The sequence below is a fragment of the Caloenas nicobarica genome, chromosome 21 (assembly GCF_036013445.1).
Source record: "Caloenas nicobarica isolate bCalNic1 chromosome 21, bCalNic1.hap1, whole genome shotgun sequence".
NCBI classification, from domain to species: Eukaryota; Metazoa; Chordata; class Aves; order Columbiformes; family Columbidae; genus Caloenas; species Caloenas nicobarica.
The window spans coordinates 4050953-4075033 of NC_088265.1; the positions used below are offsets into that span (position 1 = coordinate 4050953).

At 43.7% G+C, this 24081-nt stretch overlaps 1 protein-coding gene across 2 annotated transcripts in view; it reads right to left on the minus strand.

Annotated features, from left to right (window-relative positions):
• KCND3 (potassium voltage-gated channel subfamily D member 3) overlaps positions 1-24081 on the minus strand; it is a 107480-nt gene that overhangs the window by 3804 nt on the left and 79595 nt on the right. For both annotated transcript variants that reach the window (XM_065649523.1, XM_065649522.1), the window contains exons 2-4: positions 21780-21942; positions 8385-8486; positions 2347-2439 (exon numbers count right to left, since the gene is read on the minus strand). In XM_065649523.1, the coding sequence (XP_065505595.1) occupies positions 2347-2439; positions 8385-8486; positions 21780-21942 (358 nt within the window). The remainder of the gene's footprint in view (positions 1-2346; positions 2440-8384; positions 8487-21779; positions 21943-24081) is intronic.

Consider the following 24081-nt stretch of genomic DNA (forward strand, 5'->3'; position numbering starts at 1 on the left):
CCGGTAACAACTTTATTACGTTGACCTTTTGAGAGCTGGAGGTAAAGGAAAACAAAGTTTCAGCTGCTGATTCACAAATAACGAATTAGAATTGTGTTGCCACTAGGTCATCAATGGATTTTTTTTTTTTAATCTATCACACTGTGAAAAACACAGAGGAAAGGTTTGGATTGAAGGACTCGGTTCGGTGCACTCAGCATTTGGAGAAAACATGGCCTGTGAATGTCCATACTCAATCTGGGAGTTGGAATGAGTGGAAAAAAACCTCATTTTGTTTGAACAAACTCCATCCGTGGTGTTAATACGACAAAGTAACTTCTGTTATGGCAGCTAGAAGTACTTTAGGGTCACTTTGTCACCCGACACACCAGATTCGTGAGCCATTCACAGCCATTCAACTGTAGGTCTGTGCGCTAGTGACAACTGCAGATACCATGACAATAAATCAGGTACTTTTAGAATCCTTCTGCCTAGTTTGAGGAAAGGCGAATTGCCCATTGAAACAAGTTTGCAGCCACGGTACATTCCTCATTCCATTCCCGCAACGTGGTCACAAAATGACTCTTCAGTGCTTAAAAATTCTTTTACTACTATTTAAATTTCTGGGAGGAGAACTGCTGCGTAATATTTTAATAGTTTACGAGAATGATAGGATTTCCACACAAGCTGATTGAACTATTTTGAGTGATAATTTCAGACCAGAATCCAAACTCGCTGAAAAATCCAAACTGGCTGAAAAACACAGGGGGAAACGCATTAAATATTGTGCAGAATTTCTTTCTAGGTTTTAATGAAAATTCAAAGTATCCCTGTTATTGCCGTTTTTTGCTTGAAAAGAGCAACAGGTGGAACATTTTCAACCACTGGGACTTGCTGGCTGAGCAGACGCGCGTGTTGTTGGGGTAGACAAATACATCCAGAAATGAGGATCTGCTTTGGCCGCGTTACTTCCAGCACCCATGCGCACAGGTCAGAATTTCTCCAAGGCTTTACAAAGTCAGGGTCTTACAAGGGCAGACTCTGGAGGCAGGGTTGTCAGCTTTTGTTCGCTTCAGCCCATTTGTTTTCAAATAAAAACATTCTTGTGAAATAGGGGTCCTGGCAGTGAAGGTTTTAAGCGTAAAGTTCTAAACTGAAGAGTCAGATTGTGCAATAATCTGCTTGTTACGTAACATCCAAAAATTGCTAGAAATAAAGGCAAGATGAGTCTTAGAAAATAAATTTGATAGTCATTGATACAGGAAGAATCAGTTCACTGTCCTGGAAGGGTGACCTTTATTGTGATAAACCAGCAGGTCACTGTAAATAACCAGTCCTCTTCTTCCAGTGTATCTCTGAGGCCCTAACTGGTGTTATTCCAGCATAAGCCAAACTATGGAAGTGAAGGTGATTTATCTACAAGAAAGCTCTTGCAAGTCAGAAATCAAAAGTACATTTGATGATGGATGCAGCTAGAAAAAGGCACGAATATTTCAAGTGTTAATCTCTCCATTTTTTCTAGAATGAATCATGGTATAGATAATATGTTCCTTTACTGCAGAACCTTTTATATAAACCTGGAAGTAAAACATATGTATAAACACCTGAAACATTCCCAGAGACTTCTGCGTACAGAATCACTTAATAATGAAAAATGAAATTCTCACTCCCAACACTTTGCATGATATGAACAGAAAAGTCACGTTATAGAAACTGCTTGACTGGCTTTGAGCTAAATTACCTGCTCTTACATGCGCAACCTTTAAACCCATTAAGAAAGTCCATCTGCTCTGGGCCATATAAAGGGCTAAAGGTTATTTTTTCCAGCCTCTTGGCACTGGTGACCAGGCTGTAGTTTGGACTCACCGTCAGTAGCTTCCTCATCTTAAGGCAGCAGAAGTGTCCTTTATCGCTAGTTAGCACAAGCGACACGTATATATAATGTGTGACTGACAGCGCCAGGCAAACGCAGCTTAATTTTCTTCCAGAAGCACTGAAGAAATTAAACTTAATGTGCACCTTGTTTGTAGGATCTCCCTAACCCCACACTGAAAAGTTATTTACGTTCGAGTGAACTTGACTGAGCAACCCGCTATTGACTTTGTACCGTTGTAGATGGCTGGAGTGGCAGATGATCACATCTTTATCCCTTTGCACAGGAATTATTTTTTTAAAAAAGACAGTGAAATAGAAGTGCCCTTAACCCATTGCAGAATATTCTTGGGAGCTTGAGTGTCAGCCCCCTCTGGGATAGTTTGTAGGTCTGCTGAGGATCCCTGAGCATGTGCGTGCACGTCTTTTCTGTGCAAAGCGCGGGCCAAGCACAAAGACCCAGTAAGACGTTAAGAGGATTGTGTTGCTACTTACAGTTGTTTTTTCCAGGCAGTGCAGCAGGTGGTGATGTTGGCTTTCAATTAAGGAGGTGCCTTTAGTCATATGCTGTTCATCTTCAGTGGATCCCTGAATAGCCAGAAAAGGGAGGGGGGGAAAAAAAAGCCAAACCAGGTGTAAAACCATGAAAACAAACCAAACTACAGCATCAGCTTTCACAGTTGTAAAGATAATCTCAGTGTGGCCAGCTTGCAGATTTTTCTCATGACTCTTACGAGGTTCCCTCTTTTTTTTTTCTCTCAGTGATTTGGCTTGTAAACTCAAGTGAGGAACTCAGCTTTGATTCCAAACCAGGGTGTTTCTAGCCATTTTGTAGCTGTGGAGGAAACCTGAGAAATATTGTTGACGTATGATGTCAAGGCTCAGGAACCAGAAGATAAAGAAAACAAATAAGTGAAGAAGCATTGGGCAGCAGTGGCAAAGGGTTTCTGTTCACGTGAAATGTGGCAGCAGTTCTCTAGGAGAAGGAAGGGCCCATCTTCATTAGTTGCTTGTGCCTTTCACTCAGCAGGGTGATTTACTGTGATTTATTTTTTAGTACCCAGGAGCCCCAAGAAGTGACCAGGAACCCTCTGTGCATTGTAGCACAAAAACTGAACAAGGTGAACCTGTTTCAGAGACCTCACGATCCAGGTACTTGACTCGTTGTACAGCAACATCTGGACAATTGGGGACCAGCTTTCCCCTATTTTCTTTGTGTGCTCAAACAGCTGAAATGTAGTGAACAAATTTGTAAACTAATTCAGAGAGCAGGGGGTGCCATCTGGGAAGGGATTGGGTACAGATGAGAGTAGGGAAAAAAAAACCCCCTATTAAAAGGAGTGGTCCTTCCTAGGAAGATATAGGAAGAATTGATGGGGCTGAGGTGCTTGTGGCATTTCTGCTTAAGGACTCTGCATTAGAAAGACTTATTGGGGGACTTTTGCTGGTCTGTTCTCAGCTTCTACATCGGGTATGTGTGCGCGTGGTGGTTTTGGGAAGAGACTGCTCAGACTTGCTAGTTTTATTAGTGGCTGGGATTAGCTATGGATCTCAAGCCAATCTCTGTGCTTTTGTTAAGCTGAGGGGCTTGATCTGCTTGAAACAGCTGCGATAGAAGTGGATAAGAGGTTGGGATCGTGAGTTCAGTATGTGTGTAGTGTTTTGCTCCTGCAGGACGCTTGGCATCAAGCGTTCATCCAAATTGCGATGGGTTAATTTAGTTAACTTGGGTGTGGAGGGAAGAAATGTGCTCTGTAGTTTTGACCTCTGTGCTGTATCAGTGAATCAGATGCTTGCATTCCTCAAAACATAGTGTATCACTGACCTGATGAGCAGATGCACCTCAGAAATGGAAGGAAAAGAAGCAACAGGAGTTGTTTAGAGAGTTTCTGTGCTATTTGAGGGCCAGGATTATTTTTCTCGCTTTCTCTGTTCTGTGATGGCAGATTTAAGATCTGGGTTGTTAAAGATGTTGTCTTACTATTAATACTAAAGTTCCTGATCTTGAAATTTACTGCAATTTCATGACACGTTAATCTGCATGTGTCTCTCACGATTAGCGTCTTCAAAGACAATTACATGTATTAAAATAGCAATTAAGTGTTGTAAAATATTTCCCTGGGCTCCATAAGGACGGGATGTCTGGTGTCTTCTGTAATGCCTGAATTTGAAAGCCAAAAATGGATGTGCGTGGCTTGAATCTCTTCTTAAGACATGAAACAGCAGTATCTTAACTGTTCAGGACAGAAAATAGGTGGGGTGGGAGACACCATTAAACATCTCGGCACAAGTGCCAAGGTGTTGTCTATTGCTCTTGATGGGGTCAAGTTCAACTCTGCTTAAAGCTTTGCTTTTAAGTAACCCCGTGTGCCCACTGACTCGCTGCAAATGCATCATCTGGATGCCTTTTCTAGGATGGTTCTGTGATCCTTAACTGAGAGAATAACTCTGTCTCTGACAGATGTCCAAACAGAGCCAAACTGGTAGGTTAAGACAGCTGACTGATGGTATACAGAATTAATACATTCCTATGGGAATGCATCTTAGGCAGGTTATGGATTTTGTTGTTGTTTTGGAAGATGAAGCATCCCTAGAAGTATTTTTAGAAGTGGCCTAAAAAAAACCCGAACAGTTCTATTTTTCTTATTAACAATCTTCCTGGTGAGCTAACACATCAAGCAGGTCCTGTTTGTACCCTGCTGAGATTACTGGCTCTGAAGGCTGTGCTGGAATATTTCCCATGGACATCCTTGCAAGCCCTAAAGCAGATATGATACTACACTAACACACTGGAGAGAGACAAAGAGCACAAATTACAAACAGTATATTTTTATGAGGATTTGCTTGAGAGAGATCTAAATGGAATCTGAAAGCAAAGACAGAGCTTCTGTGCTTCTGGCAGAAGATCGAAGCCAATTGTTTAATGTTGACAGCACAACTTAGTCTCTACCTTCCATCCCAAGGCTGGACTTGCTGCTGATGGAGAGGGATTGAGGGATGGCAGCCAGGAATAAAGTGTGCAACAGTGAGTAGGACTTGTACCTTATCTTCCTTTCTTCAGTCAGCTCAGTGCTCTTAGAAACAAAGAGTGTGCAACCGCCGAGAACATCCTGGCACGCAAATTGAGAATGAGACCTGCAGGAACTACTGCCCGAGGACAGCGAGAGCGCCAACGTGGGACAAACGCCTGGCATTTTGATAGGACTGTTGAGGAAATGTGTACCTATAGAGATTGCGGCAGTGCTACCTACATTACCGCAGGCAAACAAAATCTGTGTCTTCATTAGAAGAGTCTGGCTGGAATGAAAAAGCTGGTGGTGGGGAGGAGAGGAGATGGTTTGCTTTTTGAGTGGAGATGCCAGTATCGCAAGGGTTTGATGCCAGCTCCCATTCAGTTTGTTCTTGGAAGTCATTCAGTGAACTGCTGGTTGCTTGGAGGGAGACTGAAACACTGGAGTGTCAGTTCCGAAATCCAAAATACTTCCACTTTACCTCTTGTACTTAGTGCTTCAGCAGGCGCAGCTGGAGCCTGGTGGAGTGAGATGAATTGATTTGATGGCGAGACTGTCCCTTCCTGTGAGAATGGTGATAGAGCTTATCTATGGCTAAGCAGATTCTGCTTGTGAAAAGGCACAAGACCTCACAACCCACTGTTTCTAGGCTCTACACCTCCGAGCATTTTAGCTAAAAGGGAATTTCGGCTAGCCGTACAAGGAGATTAACGCTAAGAGGATATGTAGGCTGCTGCCATGGGAAGAAAAGCTCACCATCCATTGAGCGCTTCTGACATAAAACCCACTAAAAATCTCTCTAAATGAGAAGAAAAATGTCTTGAGTACTTCATGTCTAGATAGGAAATGCAAAATACCACAAATCTACTAGTTTCTGAAGCGAGCGTCTGTATTCTTGCTAGGAGCAGATCTCCTTCCTGCTGCTGTCCTTGGATAAATGCTTTTCTTTACTTTGGTATGAGGCTACAGGCTGAAGACGTGCTGTTCCCTTGAAAGATGGTGTCAGTGTATTCATTCTGGTGCTAATGAAAGGACATTCTGGCACCTTCCGGAATTTTGAACAGTCCTTATTTCTCAATTGATTAGTTTTCCTGCAGAGCCACAGCCGGGATGAGTTCTGGGGCAGTTGTTTTCCTTGAGTCAACCCTCAAGGTGCCAGACTGCAGGGCAATCTGCTGGGCACTCGTAAAACAATTACGCATTGATCACAGTACTGTGCGATGCTAATGATGAGAGTGATAATATCTAGTCGTGGCCATATAGTAATTGTAGTTGAAATTACTGCTGGGTAACAAACCAACCCTATGGCAATCTGGCCACGTGAAGTCCATTAACGTCAGCATGAGTCCTGGGCAAGGTATCAAAATGGGACGTGTACCTGACCGACGAAGCAGTTTGGTACTAATTTGACCGATGGATATGCACAGTATGTAGATAATATTTTGGTCCCTAAAACAGCAACTACACGAGTCACATTCCTCCATATTTTTACAGCTTAAAAAAATTTGGCTGGCTAGACTGTGCTGTCATTCACATTTTGTACTCGTAGGAATAGTTTGTTCTCCTGCCATAAAATGAAAGGACATAAAATCTTGCCTTGTGGAGTTAAAATGGACAATGCATACCTCTACAACAAAGGATGCTCTGCAGTTCTATAATTAATTAACGCCACTACCTGTGGATGGTTCTTGATTCAGTGTGAGGCTTCTCCTCGGGTACTCAAAGATGGTGGAGATATTTTAGGATTTGTGGATCTTGCGGGAGGTCATGTTAGCATTTAGAACTGTAAGTCCACCAGAAAGCAAGCTGCACCCAGGAAAGCTTGGAAAAACCTGCTCTAAGTGCTACTGTATGTCTAAATTTAATTATTAATGGGTTAAAAAATCCTCTAGAACCTCTCTAGAAATGTTTTGGTCTTGCTTCCTGTGTCTACAGTAGTTTTGTAGCCAACAGAATGACCCGTCTTCACTTATTTTTAGGCAAGCGCCAGGGAATGAACCCATTCGGCCAAATATTTCTCTCAACCTCCTGCATTTTGGACTTGAGCACCGGTGCGTCAGCTGCTGTGCCGTGCGTGGTCTTGGCAGGGAGGTTTGGTTGACGGGAGAAGTGAGGAGATTCTTGTTGGGAAGACAGGCTGGAAGATCAAGTGCAAACTGAGTGTCCCTGCTAAGCTCTTCTGGTGTTTTTTAAAGACTAGAAACCTAAAGGTCAAAAGGAAGTTTTAAATTTATAGTATGGTGGGTTTTTTGCTTGTTCTTGGGTAATGCAGCATCTCAGCTGAGCTACATCCCAGTCCTGAGCCTTTCCTTGGTGGGGATAAGGCTCTGGACTAGGTGTGATCAGTCTTCCTGGGCTCTCATATTCTTGATTAAAAAAAAAAAACCCACATCTTCTTCTTGAGCTGCTCAACAGCAACATATGGCTCAAGAAACAGATTTTCTGAGTGTCACTGCCATTCGCAGAGCAGGAGACAACGTTAGATGTGTAGTCAGAAGGATCAAACTTGTTTTGGAAGGGAGAACAGAAAACGATCTGGGCGTCCTGCCCTCCAAATCTGTACTTCCTGTGAAGTGCTTTTGTAGAATCAGTTGAAAACTATTCCAATTGTGAAGGACTGGATTCCTCTGTCTGCACTGAGTAGCATCCTCTGTGCAAAATAAGGTGCTGCACCCACTGAGCTTGGGTAGGAGTGGGCTCTGCTCCTAGTGAGCAGCTTTCACCATGAGCTGAAAAGGTTTTTCAGCTTTGATTTTACAAATGCAAGGATGTGTGCCAGGGAAAACAGTAGACACTGAAGGATTAGACCCCAAGTAAGGATGCATGAACAAGTGCTAGAGGGCTGTGGTGGCTCAGTTAAGCATCCTGCATCTCGCTCTTTGCTCCCCGTGTGCACGAAAGGCTGATTTGTTTGAAACTAAATCCATGAAATGTGCTAATACCTGCTCTGGTGTTGATCAGGCTTAATGTAATAACCTCTCACTCCCACTGATTCTGCTGAGCAATCTGACGCACTTAAAACTTTTCTTCTTGTGAACAGCTCGTGTTAGCCTCTGGAGGCCTTTCTGGTAAAAATAAACTCGCCACCAAACTGCCTGAAACAGGAGCTAGGGAATATTTTCCTGTCCTATTGGGCATGATCATATAGTTCATATTAGAGAGATTCTCTTAATAAATAACTAACAATATGTTGGATGAGAGTGGATATTTGTAGTACGGGCTGTAGAAATCAGTACGGCTCCCTTGCACAGAGGGACATGAGGGAACTGTCACCCCGGTCATTGCTGGAAGGTCAAATCCTTTCTGGGCTCAAGGAGGAACCCAAGGAAGCTTTTTTTCCCCTCCCGCCCAATCTTGCAGCTGGATTCCAGCTGTGCCTCCACACGGCACACACAGTAATTGTGGCATTCCGTGTGCGAGGCTGCCACGCTGCATAATGAGCAATTAGGTAGCGAGGGAGGGAGCCGAGTGGGAACAGGGAGCTGCTCAAACTCTGGAAGGAGCTGTTGTCTCTGCACTCACCGTCAGCTCGAGGGCTTCGTTCAGGAGGCCGTTCCGCTTGCTTTGAAGGTAAGCGTTGGAGCTGCCTGTTTTGGCCACTCGGATCCTCGCCAGCCGGGCTTTCTGTGGAGAAGGCAAACACGCTGAAGTTAGAGTTTGGCACGCCGAGTGAGTTGTCCTGTGCCGGCAGTACCAGGAGGGAGGACACTTGAGGTTCTCCCTGTACCTGAATAGCCTGGGGGTGAAATACAAGCGGTGTGTGGACAGGACAAATGCTGTTGAGAACAGCTAGCACGGCTCTGTCTCCGGGAGTCAGAGAAGTTCATATATCCAAAGAACATGATCCACTACAGAGCGTTAATGGCCTTTCCAGAGATAAGAAATGGAGTCCTGCAGGGTTTTTTTTGTCCTTTCAAAAATTAACAGTAATTTTTGGGGGGTGAGGTGCACAGCAACTAGAGACACTTGTCTTGGGCACGTTCCTGGCATAGGAGCATCGAATGACTGTACGTGACCGAGCGGTGCGGACGTGCTCTGTGCCTGTGCTGCTTCTGTGGCTCGTCCTTTGTCTAATGTGCTTGGTGGTTTCATTCTCTGTCTTTCAGCTCTGTGCTCTGTGGTGTCACCTGCCCTGCTTGTCCTGCGGCCAGCGCGGTGACACCCGCTCCCCAGCGACGGTGGAGATGCTGCTGCAGGACAAGGGGCTGGTAACGGGCATGCGGAGGGAGCTTTGGTACAATAACTCGCTGCCCTTACCAGACAAGTAGTACGGACTGTTAATTTAATACGGGAAAATACAAACGCTCATCATCCTGCAGCAGGGAAAGGCGTTGTATTTGTTCCTTCTGCCCTCTGCAGTGGCAGTGCTAGTTTATTAACTTTGGTACCTGATAATGTAAGGCTTTGTCCAAAAATATGCATCTCTTGACAAACTGACAGAATTTACTCCGCAACAACACAGACATTCAACTCTTCTTAATTTTATTTATCCCTGACCTTCTTGGCCTCCAAGTGGGCAAGTTAAAGGATTAAAAACCAGTTCAGAATGAAGCAAGCAAGCAAAACGTATAAGGCACTCTCGCTTTTTAATCACACAGTTTCTAGCATTTCGGGTTTTCTTTTCAATTGTTGCCTGCTTCTCTGTCAAGTGCTGATTTGCCTTTTTCTTTTCTGCTGTTAATTTATGAGTCAAACACCATTAAAAGTAAATACATGAAATAGCTGAGGCCGTTAAAAAATAATTATATTGTGCTGTATTTTAAAATGCTGCATAATCTTTTAAATAACATGGAGCTTGTGATTTTCCTTTCTAATTAGAGGTGCTAATGGGTATGCACTGTAGGAAGAGTAAAGCCAAGAGGCAAATATCTGCAGTGGGTCCAGAGAGTGTTATAATTCCAGGAGCTCTATTACTGTACATGCGTGAGTGACTCTGGCCCTCAATATTTGAAAGATTTGTTTAACCTTAAGAGTTCCTGCTTAAGCAGACAATTTCTCAGGCAAAGACATGTACAGGATGCTCGTTTGCAGCTTTAATTAGGTGACACAGACTATGGTGGTGTGAAAAATAGGTCTTCTTTTGACACCCCAAAACGAGGACATCCAAAATTGACTTTCTGTTCTATACTTCACCTAGGTTTCATTGTCCCATTTTAACACTGAGACTCCAGGTCGGTATATGAGAGTGAAATCTGGTTGTATTTGCGAGACTTAGAGTGAGGATACGACAAGAAAATGAAATTGCATCTTCAGGGGTTTTTTTAAGACTTTCCCAAACTGCCTTATTGTTCTGGGCCTCGAATAAGACTGTCATCTGGAACAAAAATTGCAGAGAGTGCTGCTATTGAAGATGTGTGATGGGGAGAGAGCAGGGACTGAGGGATGTCCCATTTCCCAGTTATATGGCATTGTCTCTCTGTTCCTGCTAATTACATTTCCGTTAAATTACTTCTTCCATTTGTAAGTATATGACTTTGTGTCTCCTTTCCCTTTGGCAATGATCTTATCTCTTTCTTAGTCAGGACTGGCTATAGGATTCAGTGATGGTCTCTACAATGAGGCTCTGATGGCGACCGCAGAAAACTTGTATTGCCTTTCCATGCCCAACAAAATATCGGCCCTTTTGCTGCAGGAATTATGAGTGCCCCACCTTACCTAGAGCAAGGAAGGTTCCATCCTCATCTCCAGTTCAGTCGATCGTTAAAGTGCATTCAGTCTTAGGCTCTTGTAGTGAACGTTATTCCCTTTGCCCCCAAGCTAGCAGGGGATCAAATATTAATAGCTGTGCTCCACGTGGGCTGGAGATGGTTCATTTCTGAGGTCTGTTCCCTTTTCTTCTTTGAAACAGGGCCACTAGCTATCTAAATAATTAAGCCCCATAGCTTTTGTAGTTTAGAACAGACATTGTTATTTTAAAAAATGTCAGTGGGGCAGGACAGAAGTTAATCCTATTCTCATTACACAAAAGACTGTCTGGGATAGTCACATCGCCTAACTTTGTTCCCCCATCGTGATTAAATTTGGTAGAGATCTTGATTAACTCAGCTGGAGAAGTTAATTAAAATTGGTGCCTAAAATTGGTTTAGCCCTCCAGACAGTTTCCCACATTGGACTAGAAGCAACTCTAAACCCATAGTTTGTATTTTTATGTGAAAGTCTGTGTGTGAACGTGCATTGTTTGGAAGCGCATCTATCAAGTGACACGAGCTCTACATGACGTTTAGTTACACATTGTATGTTTGTGTGGGATGTGGTACATTGGCCATGCCCAACACGTACTGTCGCATATTTTGCCATCAGAAACCTAGAGAATGAGGCCGATGGGGTCTTCCAAATTCTGCCGGTTTTTAACACGTGTGGCTATGCTTTTGTCATCCCTGTCCTGCACTTCTGATCTGCAGGACAGAAGACAGACAAATGGAGGACCATGTTTTTGTGTCCATCTGCTGCAAATATCTTTTGAGGGCATAGGGGGGTCGTTGTGTTCTGCGTCTTAGCCCACAAACGTGACGGACTAAAGGTCATTAGGGCCAGGCCTGAGATCACTGTTACTGAATATAACACCTGCACCGAGAGGCTAAAAAAGGAAAAGAAAACGGCACACTGTGTCTGCATGGAGGGCGGTAAGAGGAGTTGCTAGGAAACCACAGCATCTCAAAATGCATGTGACCTAATCTGGAAGATAATTTATATGATGAAAATAATAACACTAATGACAGCCACTTGCAGGTTAGAGTTATTAATTTGGTTATCTTGGAGGCCACGTGTTTCTGAGAGCAGGATGGAAGGCAGGTCTCAGTAACTTCTGGCTCTTTACTGCTTTTTAAGACACTGGAGGCTCGGAATAAGCAGGAAGGGCAATGAAGCCCTTGTGGTGGGGAAGGTGATGGAAGTAGCTGTCAGCATCCTGGGTATCTACATTTCCCAAGGGGACTGACAAGGAAGAATAGCCTGTCTTCATCTTTAGCTGCTTTGGAGAAGTGCAAGGAGCAGGTTTTGCTGGCTAGGAAAAATGCTTACCAGATGGCAGGCCCAGGAAACAGCTAATTATTACTTATTAATGATTTTTCATCTAGTTCTTACGGAGAGTAATGTTCGCTCTTGATTTATGCGCTGTAATAAACTCTGAAGTTACAATCGATGTCTGGCAAATATGAAGTGATGCCATCTTCAGCTTTCCAGATCCTCTGAACTTGAGCAAGGAGGTGACTGGAGTATGTGTATGTCGGGTGCTACGTGTGCAGGTCCTGTGTCCACTCCTCCCTCTGGACTGGAGCCGTTATTGCCATCAGTGCTGGAAGGGACCTCCTGAGGGCATCTTGTCCAACCCCCTGCTCAAGCAGGGCCACCAGTTGCCCAGGGCTGTGTCCAGGTGGCTTTTGAATATCTCCAAGGATGGAAACTCCACCTCCCTGGGCAACCTCTGCCAGTGCTCGGTCGCTCTCACACTGAAAAAGTGTTTTCCTGATGTTTGGATGGAGCCTCCTGTGTTTCAGTCTGTGCCCATCACCTCTGGTCCCATCACTGGGTACCACTGAAGAAGAGAACCTGACTCCGTCCTCTTTGCATCCTCCCTTCAGGTATTTCTATACATTAATAAGATCCCTCGAGCCTCCTGTTCTTTAGGCTGAACAGTCCCAGCACTTGTTGCCTTTTCTCATATGCTCTGCTCCATATCCTATCTAACTTTATCTGCTAAAACTACACTAAGAACATTCCTGGCAGAAATGCAGCTACGCTCGATAATTAACAGTGTTTCATGTATTTCTTCCTAAACAATTAGTAGTTTGAATATGGGTAGAGCTCTTGCTGACTGCTGCAGTGATGGTGCGGTATGTGCATAGCACTGGTCTTTTAAGGCTGAAATGAAGCTGTTCTCCAAAGTATTCAACAGATCTGATTTGTATTTCCAAGGTGAAATATCCCAGCCATTCAGTACACGCTTGATTTTTCTTTCATTTGTCTGTATCTGTTGCTAGTTTGGGTCTGGACTTAAATTCTAGATGGAAAAAACATGGTTGATTTTAGGCTATAGAAAAGATAACAAGCAGATTGTACATCTGAACAGGACTTTCTGCAGATTTAACAACAGGGCTTAGAGTGTGGGATGACAAAAAGGTATTTTCTTGTAGTTGTGTTCTCACCTTCCTAAAATGATCTTGTCTGTGGTACCTTTGACTAATTTTAGCATAAAATTCGGAAAGGAATTCAGCAAAGACATCAATTTGTACTTCTGAATGGGAACTTGGTGCACATATGTAGCTTGGAAAGGGAATGGATGTAACCTTCATCTGGTGGAAAACAGCTCAGCTCCCCAGTTATTGTGGGAGTTTTTCCCTTGCCAAGCGGAAAATGGAAGGTTCTTAATTTTTTTTTTTTTTTTTAAAAAACATTCCAATATAATAGAGTGGACGAGAAACTAAATGGATCTGCTGTGTGGAGTGCTCAGTATAATCGGCAATGCTGATCATCTGTCCTACTTAGGGCTCCGGGAGCTGCTGTGCCGTCCTTAACCAAGCCTGGAAAGAGGCTGGGCTGCCAAACGAGGGCTCGGTTATTGCGTGTGTTTGAACGCCGAGGGAAATAATGGCTGTTTTAAAAGCAAATGGCCCATATAATAAGTGCTGGTTGTTATTGTGCTGGCCGTGGTTCCATCTAGCTATTGTAATGGGCAGCAGCCAAGTTGGAAAAGTTGGTTCTTACAGATCATCTTTCTGTCATTTTAAGCTTTTTTTTCCTAAGACACAAAGTATGCACACTTGGACTTTCCTTCCTCTCAAATCTTTACATTAAACAGCTTTCGAGCCAAGTTTAAGTACTCTGTCAGTTTTTTGCTTTTTGGGGGGATGTTGTAGACCTGCATATGGAAATTAGGTAGTGTAGAACTCATTATATTCCTATATAATTTGACAGAACCACTTCGAGTCAGACCTTGATCTTATTTTGGGCCTCTTCATTACTTTCCAGAGATGAAAGATTCCCCTTCCCTCCGCTGTGGCTCTCCTTTTAATCCTACCTTACCCTTGGCACCATTAAAGCAACAGAACATCATTTCAAATGCACTATATCGTTTAATCTTTTCCAACGCTGAGGAACATGATGTTCGATCTATTTATAGAACAATGCACAGAATATGGAGTTTAATGGATCTTGGCTTCTCTACTAGTCGTAGATATCCTGGCTGATGAAACGCAGAACTTTGAAAAAAAGTGTCAGAATATGCAAAATTTGCAGAGGGAAACACAGGATGGTCAGGAAGCCCCTAGAGCACCGAGACCAGTCCCCTCCGATTGCAAACGTCCTTTTGTACATTTTCATCTTGAACTTCACAAGCTCTGGCTTGAACTAATAGAAACTCTTGCTCCTCCTGAGTATATTCTTTTAGAACTTCATTCTCCTATTGAGAAAATGTCGTCTTTTTTCTAGCCTGCATGTATTTGTCGCTGGTTTTACTCAGTTGCCATTGCACTGATATTTTCTTTTTACATAAGACCATTCCCTTTCTAGTGTTTGCTGCATTCTACAGGAATGAATAGAATAAACTACTCTCTCTCTTTTTTAAGAGTTTGACAATTCTCACTTTATTCCTTTGCTTTACATTTAAAAGTAAGCTTTTTTGGAGGCTGTTTCATATTTTTATCCTCTGTAGATACCTTGCTTACTTCTAATACCTCTTTTTTAGTTATCCAGATATCCATCCACCCAGTAAGAGTGATCTCTGTAAGTGACCTTGTGGACGTTTTTTGCTTGATTGAAATACATGTTATATGCAGTTGTGGCATCTCGGCTGAAGTTCAAAGCTTCCCTTAGTTTGTTAGAGTTAGAAGTGAAGCATTCTGTGGGGTAAACTGGGGTGTCAATTTGTCTAGAAACATATTACTTAATAAATATCTTCTCAATGTGTTTTTTCTGCATCATTAATAGAGAGGTTGCTGTTCATTATTATAAAATAAGGTCCTGTGTTTCACTGAAAGCAACGTGTGCTGAGCGTCTGCCTGCCTGTGATTTATGAGTCCTTGTTTCCAGATCTCACTTTTATAGCAGCTTTCACACAGCTCACACCCCTAACTAATAGCTGTAAAGTATTCAGGGGACGGAAAAATTAACGGAATTTGATCTAGTGTCACATGCCAACTTACTAGACCTGATATATGAACACTAATTAATGGCGTGGAGGCCTGTGCTACAGCAAATGAAGGTAATAGCTTCACATAGTGCTGCTCACACCTTCCCCAGGAAGATGGTGAAAATGTGGGGGGAGATGGAGACAATTGCACAGAGTCATCAGGTGACAATAAGAGTTGCTGGGTGGCACAATGAGCTTTTTTACTGAATCTCCTCCCGGTTGTTCCTCTTGCTTCTGGGGTCTCTGGGGACAAATCTCTTGCATTAAGCTTCTGGGGAAAAAAAAATCCATCACAAACCCATCCCATGGTTGGAACCCCTGGTTGTGCATTCCAGCATCGCACGTTCCCACTAGAATGGCTCCTAATTGTCTCAACTCGGTCGCTAACGAAGCTGATGCTCCATATGTGGACAGAAACGCACCGGCGCCTGGATAGCGGAGCTGGTGGACAATGCGTGGAATTGCTCTTTGTTATTGTATTTGTTTGGAGTTAATGCTGAGTTGGGTCTAAATGGCTGCGCTGACATGGAGAACAGGTGGCTGGAATTGCTGTCAGGCAGCAGGCTGCATCGCAAACACGGCACTTCTGCTGCGCCGTGACAAAGAGGAGAAACGAGGAACCGTTTCCTACGGAGCAAATTGTCTGGTGGATGGAACTGCTTTTTCTTCCAGCGCAGCGCTCGCAGGCAGACTGTGATTTCCCAATATAGATATCTTTTTGGAAATTATCTGTTAAGTTTTATGCATGCTGTTGATTCCCTTGCTTGCTCTTGAATCATTCTCTGCCAGCATTTACTGTTGCTCTGCTTGCTACCCGTGACTGGTCAGGAAAGCGCCCGCTGTCGTTCTTGCTGACTCACCGAACAAGGCAGCAGAAATTGCTTGTGCAAAAGCTCAGACGAATTTAAAATCCTGGGTGTGAGTAGTATTGCTAGAAGATAGTTTCGTTTTGTAGCCTTGTACATGAAATAACTCTGCAAGAGTCCACTGAGCCGGGAAAATCAGTGGATTTATGCCAGTTTTATGGGTGAAAAAACCTGAGTCGCACCAAGGGAAGTGTGGAAGGGGGATGCTGCTGCAGCATCGCTTTGTCAAAACACTGAGACTGGCTGTGGTGGGGAGACAAAAGAGCATGGCAGGCTCCTGTTTGTGCTGGTTTAGGGCCTGATATGATGCTGAAGTTATCAGCAGTTACCGTTTGATGGAATTTTCGTGACCTTCAAACAACAAAGGCTTGTTCTGAGTCAGCCTTTGCCGACCAGTGCTGCTGGGTGGAGTGGGAGGACTGGAGTAATGAGATTCTAGGGCTTCTCAGGTTGGGCTGTGCGAGACATCTGGCGTGTGTGAGCGGGGAAATTCTGCAGCGGCCCCTGGGAGATGTGCTGGTGGAGCACAGAGTGTTCCCGTCCCTCTGACACGGGTGATTCGGGGACCCGGAGGCCGGTGTTGCCATCCCAGCACCACGTGTGTCAGCAACAAACGTTCCTCGTCTGCTTACTGCTGTCATGGTACAAATGAGTAACTTCAATAAGCTTTACAGCCATTTACACCCACTTTTAGTTCTCTCTCTTCCCAAGCCAGTGGATATAGCCATACTGATTAATCTAGACGTGACCATATAGTGCAGCTGGCGCAGGGGTGTCTGAGCTGCATCGAGCACTTAGACTGGGAGCTGAACAACCCCCAGCCCTCTCCATTCTCCCTTCCTTTGGCAGAGTGGTAAAACAACTAGTTAATAAAGGCAACAGCAAAGAATCTGATCACTAGAACCCAGTTCCAACACAAGACAGGGCTTCCCAACATTTTTTTGGCAGAAGATTTTGCAGGCAGGTCTCCTTGACGAGGCGATTTCAGCTCGCGTTTATTCAGACATCTGGGGTGGAGCGGGCGACGGCAGCCTTCAGAAATCCTCCCCACTGTGCTACATGATGGAGCCATCTGGACAGAGGCTGGAGCACACAACCTGGAGTTCCAACGGTGGGGAAAGGGGACACCCGCTTGCTGAGGTGACCAAGGAGACATCCCGAGGATGGATTAGTCGGGTTCTTGCTCACTGCAGGCTGTTCTTGGACTGAGACATGACGTGAAAGGGCCTCAAGGCATGAAATAAATGTCGAGTGGCTTCTGGATAGGGATGGGAACTATTTCACCTGGGCATCAGGCGACTTTTTACAACAGGCTTAATATTTAGCTGTATGGGCTTGCTTTGGAGCCTGAACCTATAAGCTCTAGCTCACCAATTTCAATCCTTCCTTCCAGAGGAGATATTGAGTTGTCTTATGCAGCTTGGGACCCAAGGAATTTGAACTAAGTGAACTGATGGAAAATGCCATTTCACTTTCCTGGATGATATGGAAGAAAAGAGGAAGGATTCCTGGTTGGTTTATTTGTTTTGTTGGGTTCTTTTTCCTCCTGAACTGTAGGAGGGGATGTGACAAACACCAAACAGGAGAGGAAGAGGTACCTACCGCAGCAAAAATGAAATATCTTTTTTTAAAAAATAATTTGAAAAGCTGCTTTCCCCTGTCAAAACCTGTTAAATAGCAACAACAACAACAACATATTCCACACAGATTCACTGTGCTTGGAAAAAAAACCACCCATGTTTTTTAAAATGTCAGCCAGCTCCAGTTTTAACCTTATTGTTTCTCTCTCTCCTTAAGTTCCCAACCCCATCCCCTGCTGGGACTGAGTCACGTTCTGTCGCTGAGCTCTCCTTAGCTCACAGCTTTGCTCGACTCGCTTTTTCTGGCCTTTCTGTTCCACGCTCTGAAGTTCACTAACCCACCTCCAAAATGTAGGGTGTCAGCTGAAAAACAGAACATTTCAAAGCTGACTCCCCTGCTCTGTAGCAAATCAATTATGATAATGGCCTCATTATTGACAGGCGTGTGGGCCGCCTTTCTCATGGGTATGGTGATGACATAAATCCAGTATTAAGCATTGTCTTTATCACCATCTTCCCTCTCGGTCCTGGTTTTTGTGCCTCTGGGAGTGACGGCCGGGTCTGGAACACACTGTTTCTAATGTGCCTCTTAAGGAACAACCAGGAAGACATTTGTGTCCTTACTCTTCGTTCCTTTTGGCTTAAGCCCCTTTTAAGCATCTCCATAGTTACCTCTTCATCAGCTGCCTGTGTTCACCTGTCTCGCCGGGTGCTCTGGCTGCCTGGAATGATCTTCATCCATCTATTTCCCCTTGTCGACTCCCATCTGAAAAGATCCAGCTTCTCCCTCGCCCCTTCATCCCATTAATTCATCTACCGGACAATGTGTCCACTTCCCTGTGTCACCTAATGCCTACCATCTACTCTTTGATAGCCTTTATTACAGTTTTCAGTTCTATATTATCGTTTTATGGGAGAGTGCAAAATGATTTTTGTCCCGGGTAGTCCTTTCCTTGCTGAAATCTGGGTGTTTGGTTCTTTCCTGGAAACTTAGAGTCTGAAGGATGAAATGAGAATTCTGTTTCAAGGCTTTTGCGGTATGTTGCTTGTTCGCATAGAGTTAAAGGCCACCGGATAATAAATGAAGTGAATTGAACGAACTAAGAAGCTCTGTAGTCCTCAAAAGCATATTTACTGGAGACCTGAAGCCAAGCACTGTGATTACTGAAGTTTTATATTCACAGATGACACTTTCAGTTTAGTCGCTGTGAAATGCACCACTAAACCCATGCTAATCCCTCTGAGATTATCAGCCATTTCAGTATCTTGGCGCTTTTAGCAAATCTAACCATTAAATGATAAATGCACTTTAAACAGGGTTTTTTTTCAGAGCATCTGGGCATTTAGAGTTCTCCATCCTCTGTTGTATAAATGTGAAAGGCAGACTTCATTGTGTAAGAGGCCCCTTTTTGAACATTTGTTTTCCCCCAAATTGAAAGATCTAGAACAACTCAGTTGGCTAAATTTTAACCCTAAAGGGGGCTGATTTTTTGTTATTGTTTGTGCAAAGACAGGACCTTTGATTTGAGCATTAATTCTCTGCTTAAAGACAGGGGAATAAATTTGCCCGTCGGCAGCTGGAGTTCACCCAGGAAGGGTCATTCTTGGAGGATTTTTGACTTGTCTCTGAGTGCAGAGGTCCACAACTTTCCTGTAAACCTTGGGAGAGCGATCTGCACTTGTGGCATCTGCTTTACTTTTCCTACTGCTGCTAAAGGAGCAGCATTTCAGTAGCTGCCTCTGCTTTCTCTTTCTAGGGTTGAAAAGTGGGAGGTGTGGTCCTCAAACCAGCACGAGAGACTTGTCTCCTTCTTCTTTCCATTGCATCCGTGCTGCAAACTGAACCCAGCAAGGGAGAGACTCCAGCGGTATCTGAATTACAAAGTCATTCTCTTGTCAAGCCTTCTAAGTGTCAAATTCTCTTTTAAAACCCAAGGCTGTGACATTCATTAAAGAACAGCAGCGTTTCAAAGTCAGGAAGGTCTATTCTTAGCACATCAGTCAAAAAGAAAAAAAAAGTCATTGGGGAAAAAAAAAATAACGACCAACAGTTTTACCAAAATGAACCTTGTCAAAGTGATCAATTCATCATCCGTTCAGATTGACCCAGTCCTTGCTGCATGCCAGAGGACAAAATTTGATGACACAGCACAATAAATTAAGATTGCCAGATCTCCTTGTAATTAATTCTCTTGCAGTGCAGCTTTGGCAAAGAATAATTTATCTTCAAGGTGATTAAATCATGGGTAGTTTGGGGTTTTTTGTTTGGTTTTTTTGTTTGTTTTCCCCCACCGTGCTGGAGAGCCCAGTTTGCTCATGCCCTGACCTTCCAATCTGTGATTGTCACATCCAGCCAACGTGACTCTAGGACAGTACTTTGCCTTTATTATTTCTCATTGGAAAACTTCAGTCTGAGCTCATACAAAAAAATGGTCTATAGCCTAATCTGGAAACCTACTGGTGCATTATAAAAGTTACGATTCTTAAGCTAAATAGAGCTGCTTCTAAAGCATTTGTACTAATATCCTACAAATCATTTACTCCTCAATTAGAAGATTAAAATAATTTATTTGGCACACTAGAAACTTAGGAAAGATGTCAGGGTTATTTCTTCAAAGCTGGATCTTCTAAACTCTGTTTATAGGGAGCTCCTATGGGTGGGCTCTTCATATTCAAGGACTGAGAGTGTGCAAAGAGCTTTTTCCAACCTTCTTGAAAAAGCCATGCAAATGCTCTGGTATCTTTAATGAGATGGGGACAGAGTTTTATCTGTTTACTAACATTTGCCTCTTTCTGAAGAAAGGATTTGATTCACTGGAGGATGATGCTGGGACAAGTCTGCTACCCAAGCAGATTCTGAACTGCCCTGCGTACGTCCTGACCATCCCCAGAGACACCGTCATTAATGTGCTTCTGCCTCTCTCGTTCTCGTTAGTATTCATGCAGTGATGATCATGTGAAAATTACTCACGCTTCTGACTTGGGAAAACTTTCTTAGCCCAGAAATTCATCCAATATCAAGGGAATTAGAAATTCAAATGGGGGGAAATTATACACTGCGCGTGTCGATACGGCAAACCTCATAAAAGCTGCGATCAATCATATCGGCATCAAAGGTGGTGGCACATCTCCTTGTCACCGAGTGGATCACGGGCCAGCAAATAAAAGAAAAGGTGAATCAGAACAAGAAACTTCAGTATTCTGCGTGGAGAGGAGGGCAGCCCTGTCTGAAAGCACAGCCCTGGGCTCCGTTCTGGACCTTCTTTGTACTGGGATCCATGGCCGTGCACAAATCTCATTTGTTCATTTGTCTTGCATATTTTTTTTTGCTGCCCAGCCTATATTATATGATAATATCATGTAGATATAATATTACACTATTATCTATATTATATGGTATGTCCGATCAGATAAACAGCTCTCCTTTCCAAAATTATTGCAGCCTTATATTTTCTATGCATGATGCCCAACCTCATGCAGGCATATGTGCAACCCAGCGATGACTTGTGAAGACTGCAACTCACTCCTGCAGGATTCTGCCTCTGCAATTCTCCTTATGTGTTTTGACTGCCAAATTGTGTGGTTTTGTAGGTCTTGTATCTCAGCTCTCTGCTGTCAGCTCCCTGCGATGCAAGAAGCAGAAATAGCACATCTTTCTACTACTACTCTCCATCAGGTCCTCCAAGCCTTGAATTTCTGGCAGACACTATTCCACAGGGAGAAAAAAAACCCCAGACCTTTAGTTTGCCCTTGTTGTAAAACCTGATTCTGGTTGTGGTGTAATTTAGCAGACTGAAATAGAAATGCAATAAATCTGTTACACTTAGTGAATCAGTAAGCTTATACTGGTAAAAATGTTCAGATTTTAGGATCTTCAGTAATCTCCTGACATTTCCAGGGGCTTTTGTCTATTCCCAGTGTCTTGTCTGTGTGACAGGCTGCAGCTTTGAGGGGGTACGTGTGCTGGTAAATCCATGTTTCTAGATGGTGTTTTCAAAACTCCAGGGCAGAGAAGGGACAGGAACCAAGCAGCCAGAAAGCTCAACAGCTCCTGTTAACGATTTAAGGGTTTGTGTGTATGTGTATTTATTTCAGACTGGTACGTAGCAAAGACGAGCAATAAAAGCCCCGTTGCTTTTGATGTTTTAAATACCCCAGTACACAGCGTGCGCAATGTGTCTGTGCAGGGCCAGGTGGGTATAACTGTGTGTGACGGTCTGTCTGCACATGCGTAGGTGACAGCGAGGTGCGTGTGTGTCCTCTGCAATGCTCAGGGTTGTCACCGGTGTCCCACGAGCCCCGTGGTGACAACCGGGGGGCCGAGCTTTGGGAGGAGGGTTCTTACCTTCTGCGCTCTCCGCTTGTCGGCTCGCTGGTTCTGGTGGTAAATTCGGCTGAAGTTGGAAACAATGACTGGAACGGGCAGAGCAATGACCAGCACCCCGCTCAGGGAGCAAATGGAGCCAAAGATCTTCCCAGCAATTGTCTTGGGCACCATGTCACCATAACTGGAGGGGGGACACAAAAAAAAAAAAAGGGAAGCCCCGGCTTCAGACAAGTGCAATGGCACAAAACACCTTTTCGCGTTCCCCAAATGTGCAGCAACGTGAGCGTCCAGGTAGGACACTAAAGCTTAGAAATCCACCGTGCAACAACAAATTCCTGTAGCGCTGTCATCCGGGAGATGACAATTACACTGCGCTTTGGCAATGAGTTAAGCAAAGCCAAAGAAAGGCACTTCTGTTGCAGAATAGATGTGCTGGTTCAGGCAGCTGCTGAGCATATTAAATTCACATCCTTGCTCATTTAGTACCTACCTCTCCGTGTAGATGAGCTCTAGCAAACTGAAAACTGTATGTCTGCTTGTGAGCAGGTTCATATATTTTCATTCCCTTGTATCCAGGTGCAAATGAGGACTGATTTATGCTTCCATTTCCAAACCCAGCAGTTCTCTTGCCATCTGTGCAGTCAGAAATTTGGGGTTCATTCAAAACTGGATTCACTAAAGGGTGAATTGTCAGGAATATCAGACTAGCTAAGGCTTAATTATCCTGAGCAGATTCCTTCTCCTGCCATCACCTGCATTAAAACCCCTCAGAATACCTCAAATCAATAAAATGCTATTTATGCCTATTAACTTTTTAGCTGCTGCTTTACGCGAAGATGGTTTAAAAGCTCTTGCTAAGTGACAAGGTCTTTGGCCTCATTTAACACGGTTCTTAAAAAAAAAAAAGAAAGAAAGAAATTCTTTCTTTTCTCCTGCCATCCCTTAACACAATAAGGCTGAAAATTAATCATATGCCTCAAACATGATCTCACTGACCTGGAGCACTGAAAAAAAGCTCTTTTGTGCATTTGTAGAAAGTATAATAATAAGTGTCTGGCTCACAGTCTGTCTTGTAGAGTTTTGTTCTTACACGCAGACTGAGAGTTACCTCATTACTTGAGACTTCAGAGAAGGTGCTTTAAAATACCATCAGGAAAGATCAGACTGTCTTGGAGCGTGGAGGATTTTGCTGGGGAGATGTAGAACTTCATTTTCAAAGCTATTATGAGAGATAATGCAAGGAGAAATTTTGCACTGGCTGGAGCAGGCTGCACAGGAACAAGACCTAAAACTTGTCCTAGTAAGACTGAGTTCTGGATCTACCGCAGAGTCGCTTGGCGAGAGAACGGGGTTGGATTCATCCCTTGTGGTTTGCAAGGCTCGTCGTGCGCTTGCAGCGTGTGCTCTGGTTTTACTGGGCTGACCTGCAGTGTGGCTGATACCCATGTTTGGAAATGTCCGAGCTTTTTGATCAGAGTTAAGCCCAGCTGGAGCTTGGTCTGGATCCCGTTGCACGTAATGAGAGACCCCCCCTTGACTTTGATTATGACGAGGTTTGGACTGAACCTATAGAGTTGCAGTTGTTTAACTCTTATATTGACATATGCAACTACTGCAATATTCATGGCTGGAGTGACTATTTTTGTCCTAAATGGTGCCACGAGGTACTAATGGCCACATGGCATATTTATAACAGATACAGTGCCAAATAATCGCACGTATTGGATTTCAGTTAGTACTAATCGGGCATTTTAAACCCAAAACTTCTTTTCCCCAGACTGAAATGAGAGAACTCAACTTTCCCATTAATTTATTTCGTACGAGGCAACTTGTCACCTAAAAAATTTCTTCTCCAGAAAGTGCATTTTAAGTAATTCATCAATAATCTCATTAGAGGAGTAAGAAGATAGAAGAGTTAGGTAATGATTAACATTCAGAGGGTCTAATGGGATGTTTGAGCTTGTAATAAAACAACAGTAGGCTTCAAATTCAGTAGACTTTTAATGTGACCTCTAGTAAATCGCTTCGGCTTTCTGTACCTCAGTTCCCTGTTTATGAAATGGGAATGATTCGGTTTTTCCTGCTTGGTGCAGGAGGTGCTGGGTTCTTCGGGAGCTGCCCCATGTTCTGAATGTACCCAACACCCAGCAGTGACCCCAAAGTGTCACTGTACAAATATGAATAATGCAAGGCAGTTGTACGGAAATCTGGAGTGAACACACTGGGGATTCTGGAGTCTTACACTCGTATCCCGTGTTTCAAATGACACAGCTATGGTTTGTCCCCTTTCCTTCTCGTGCTGTCCCTTCAAAGCCCCATT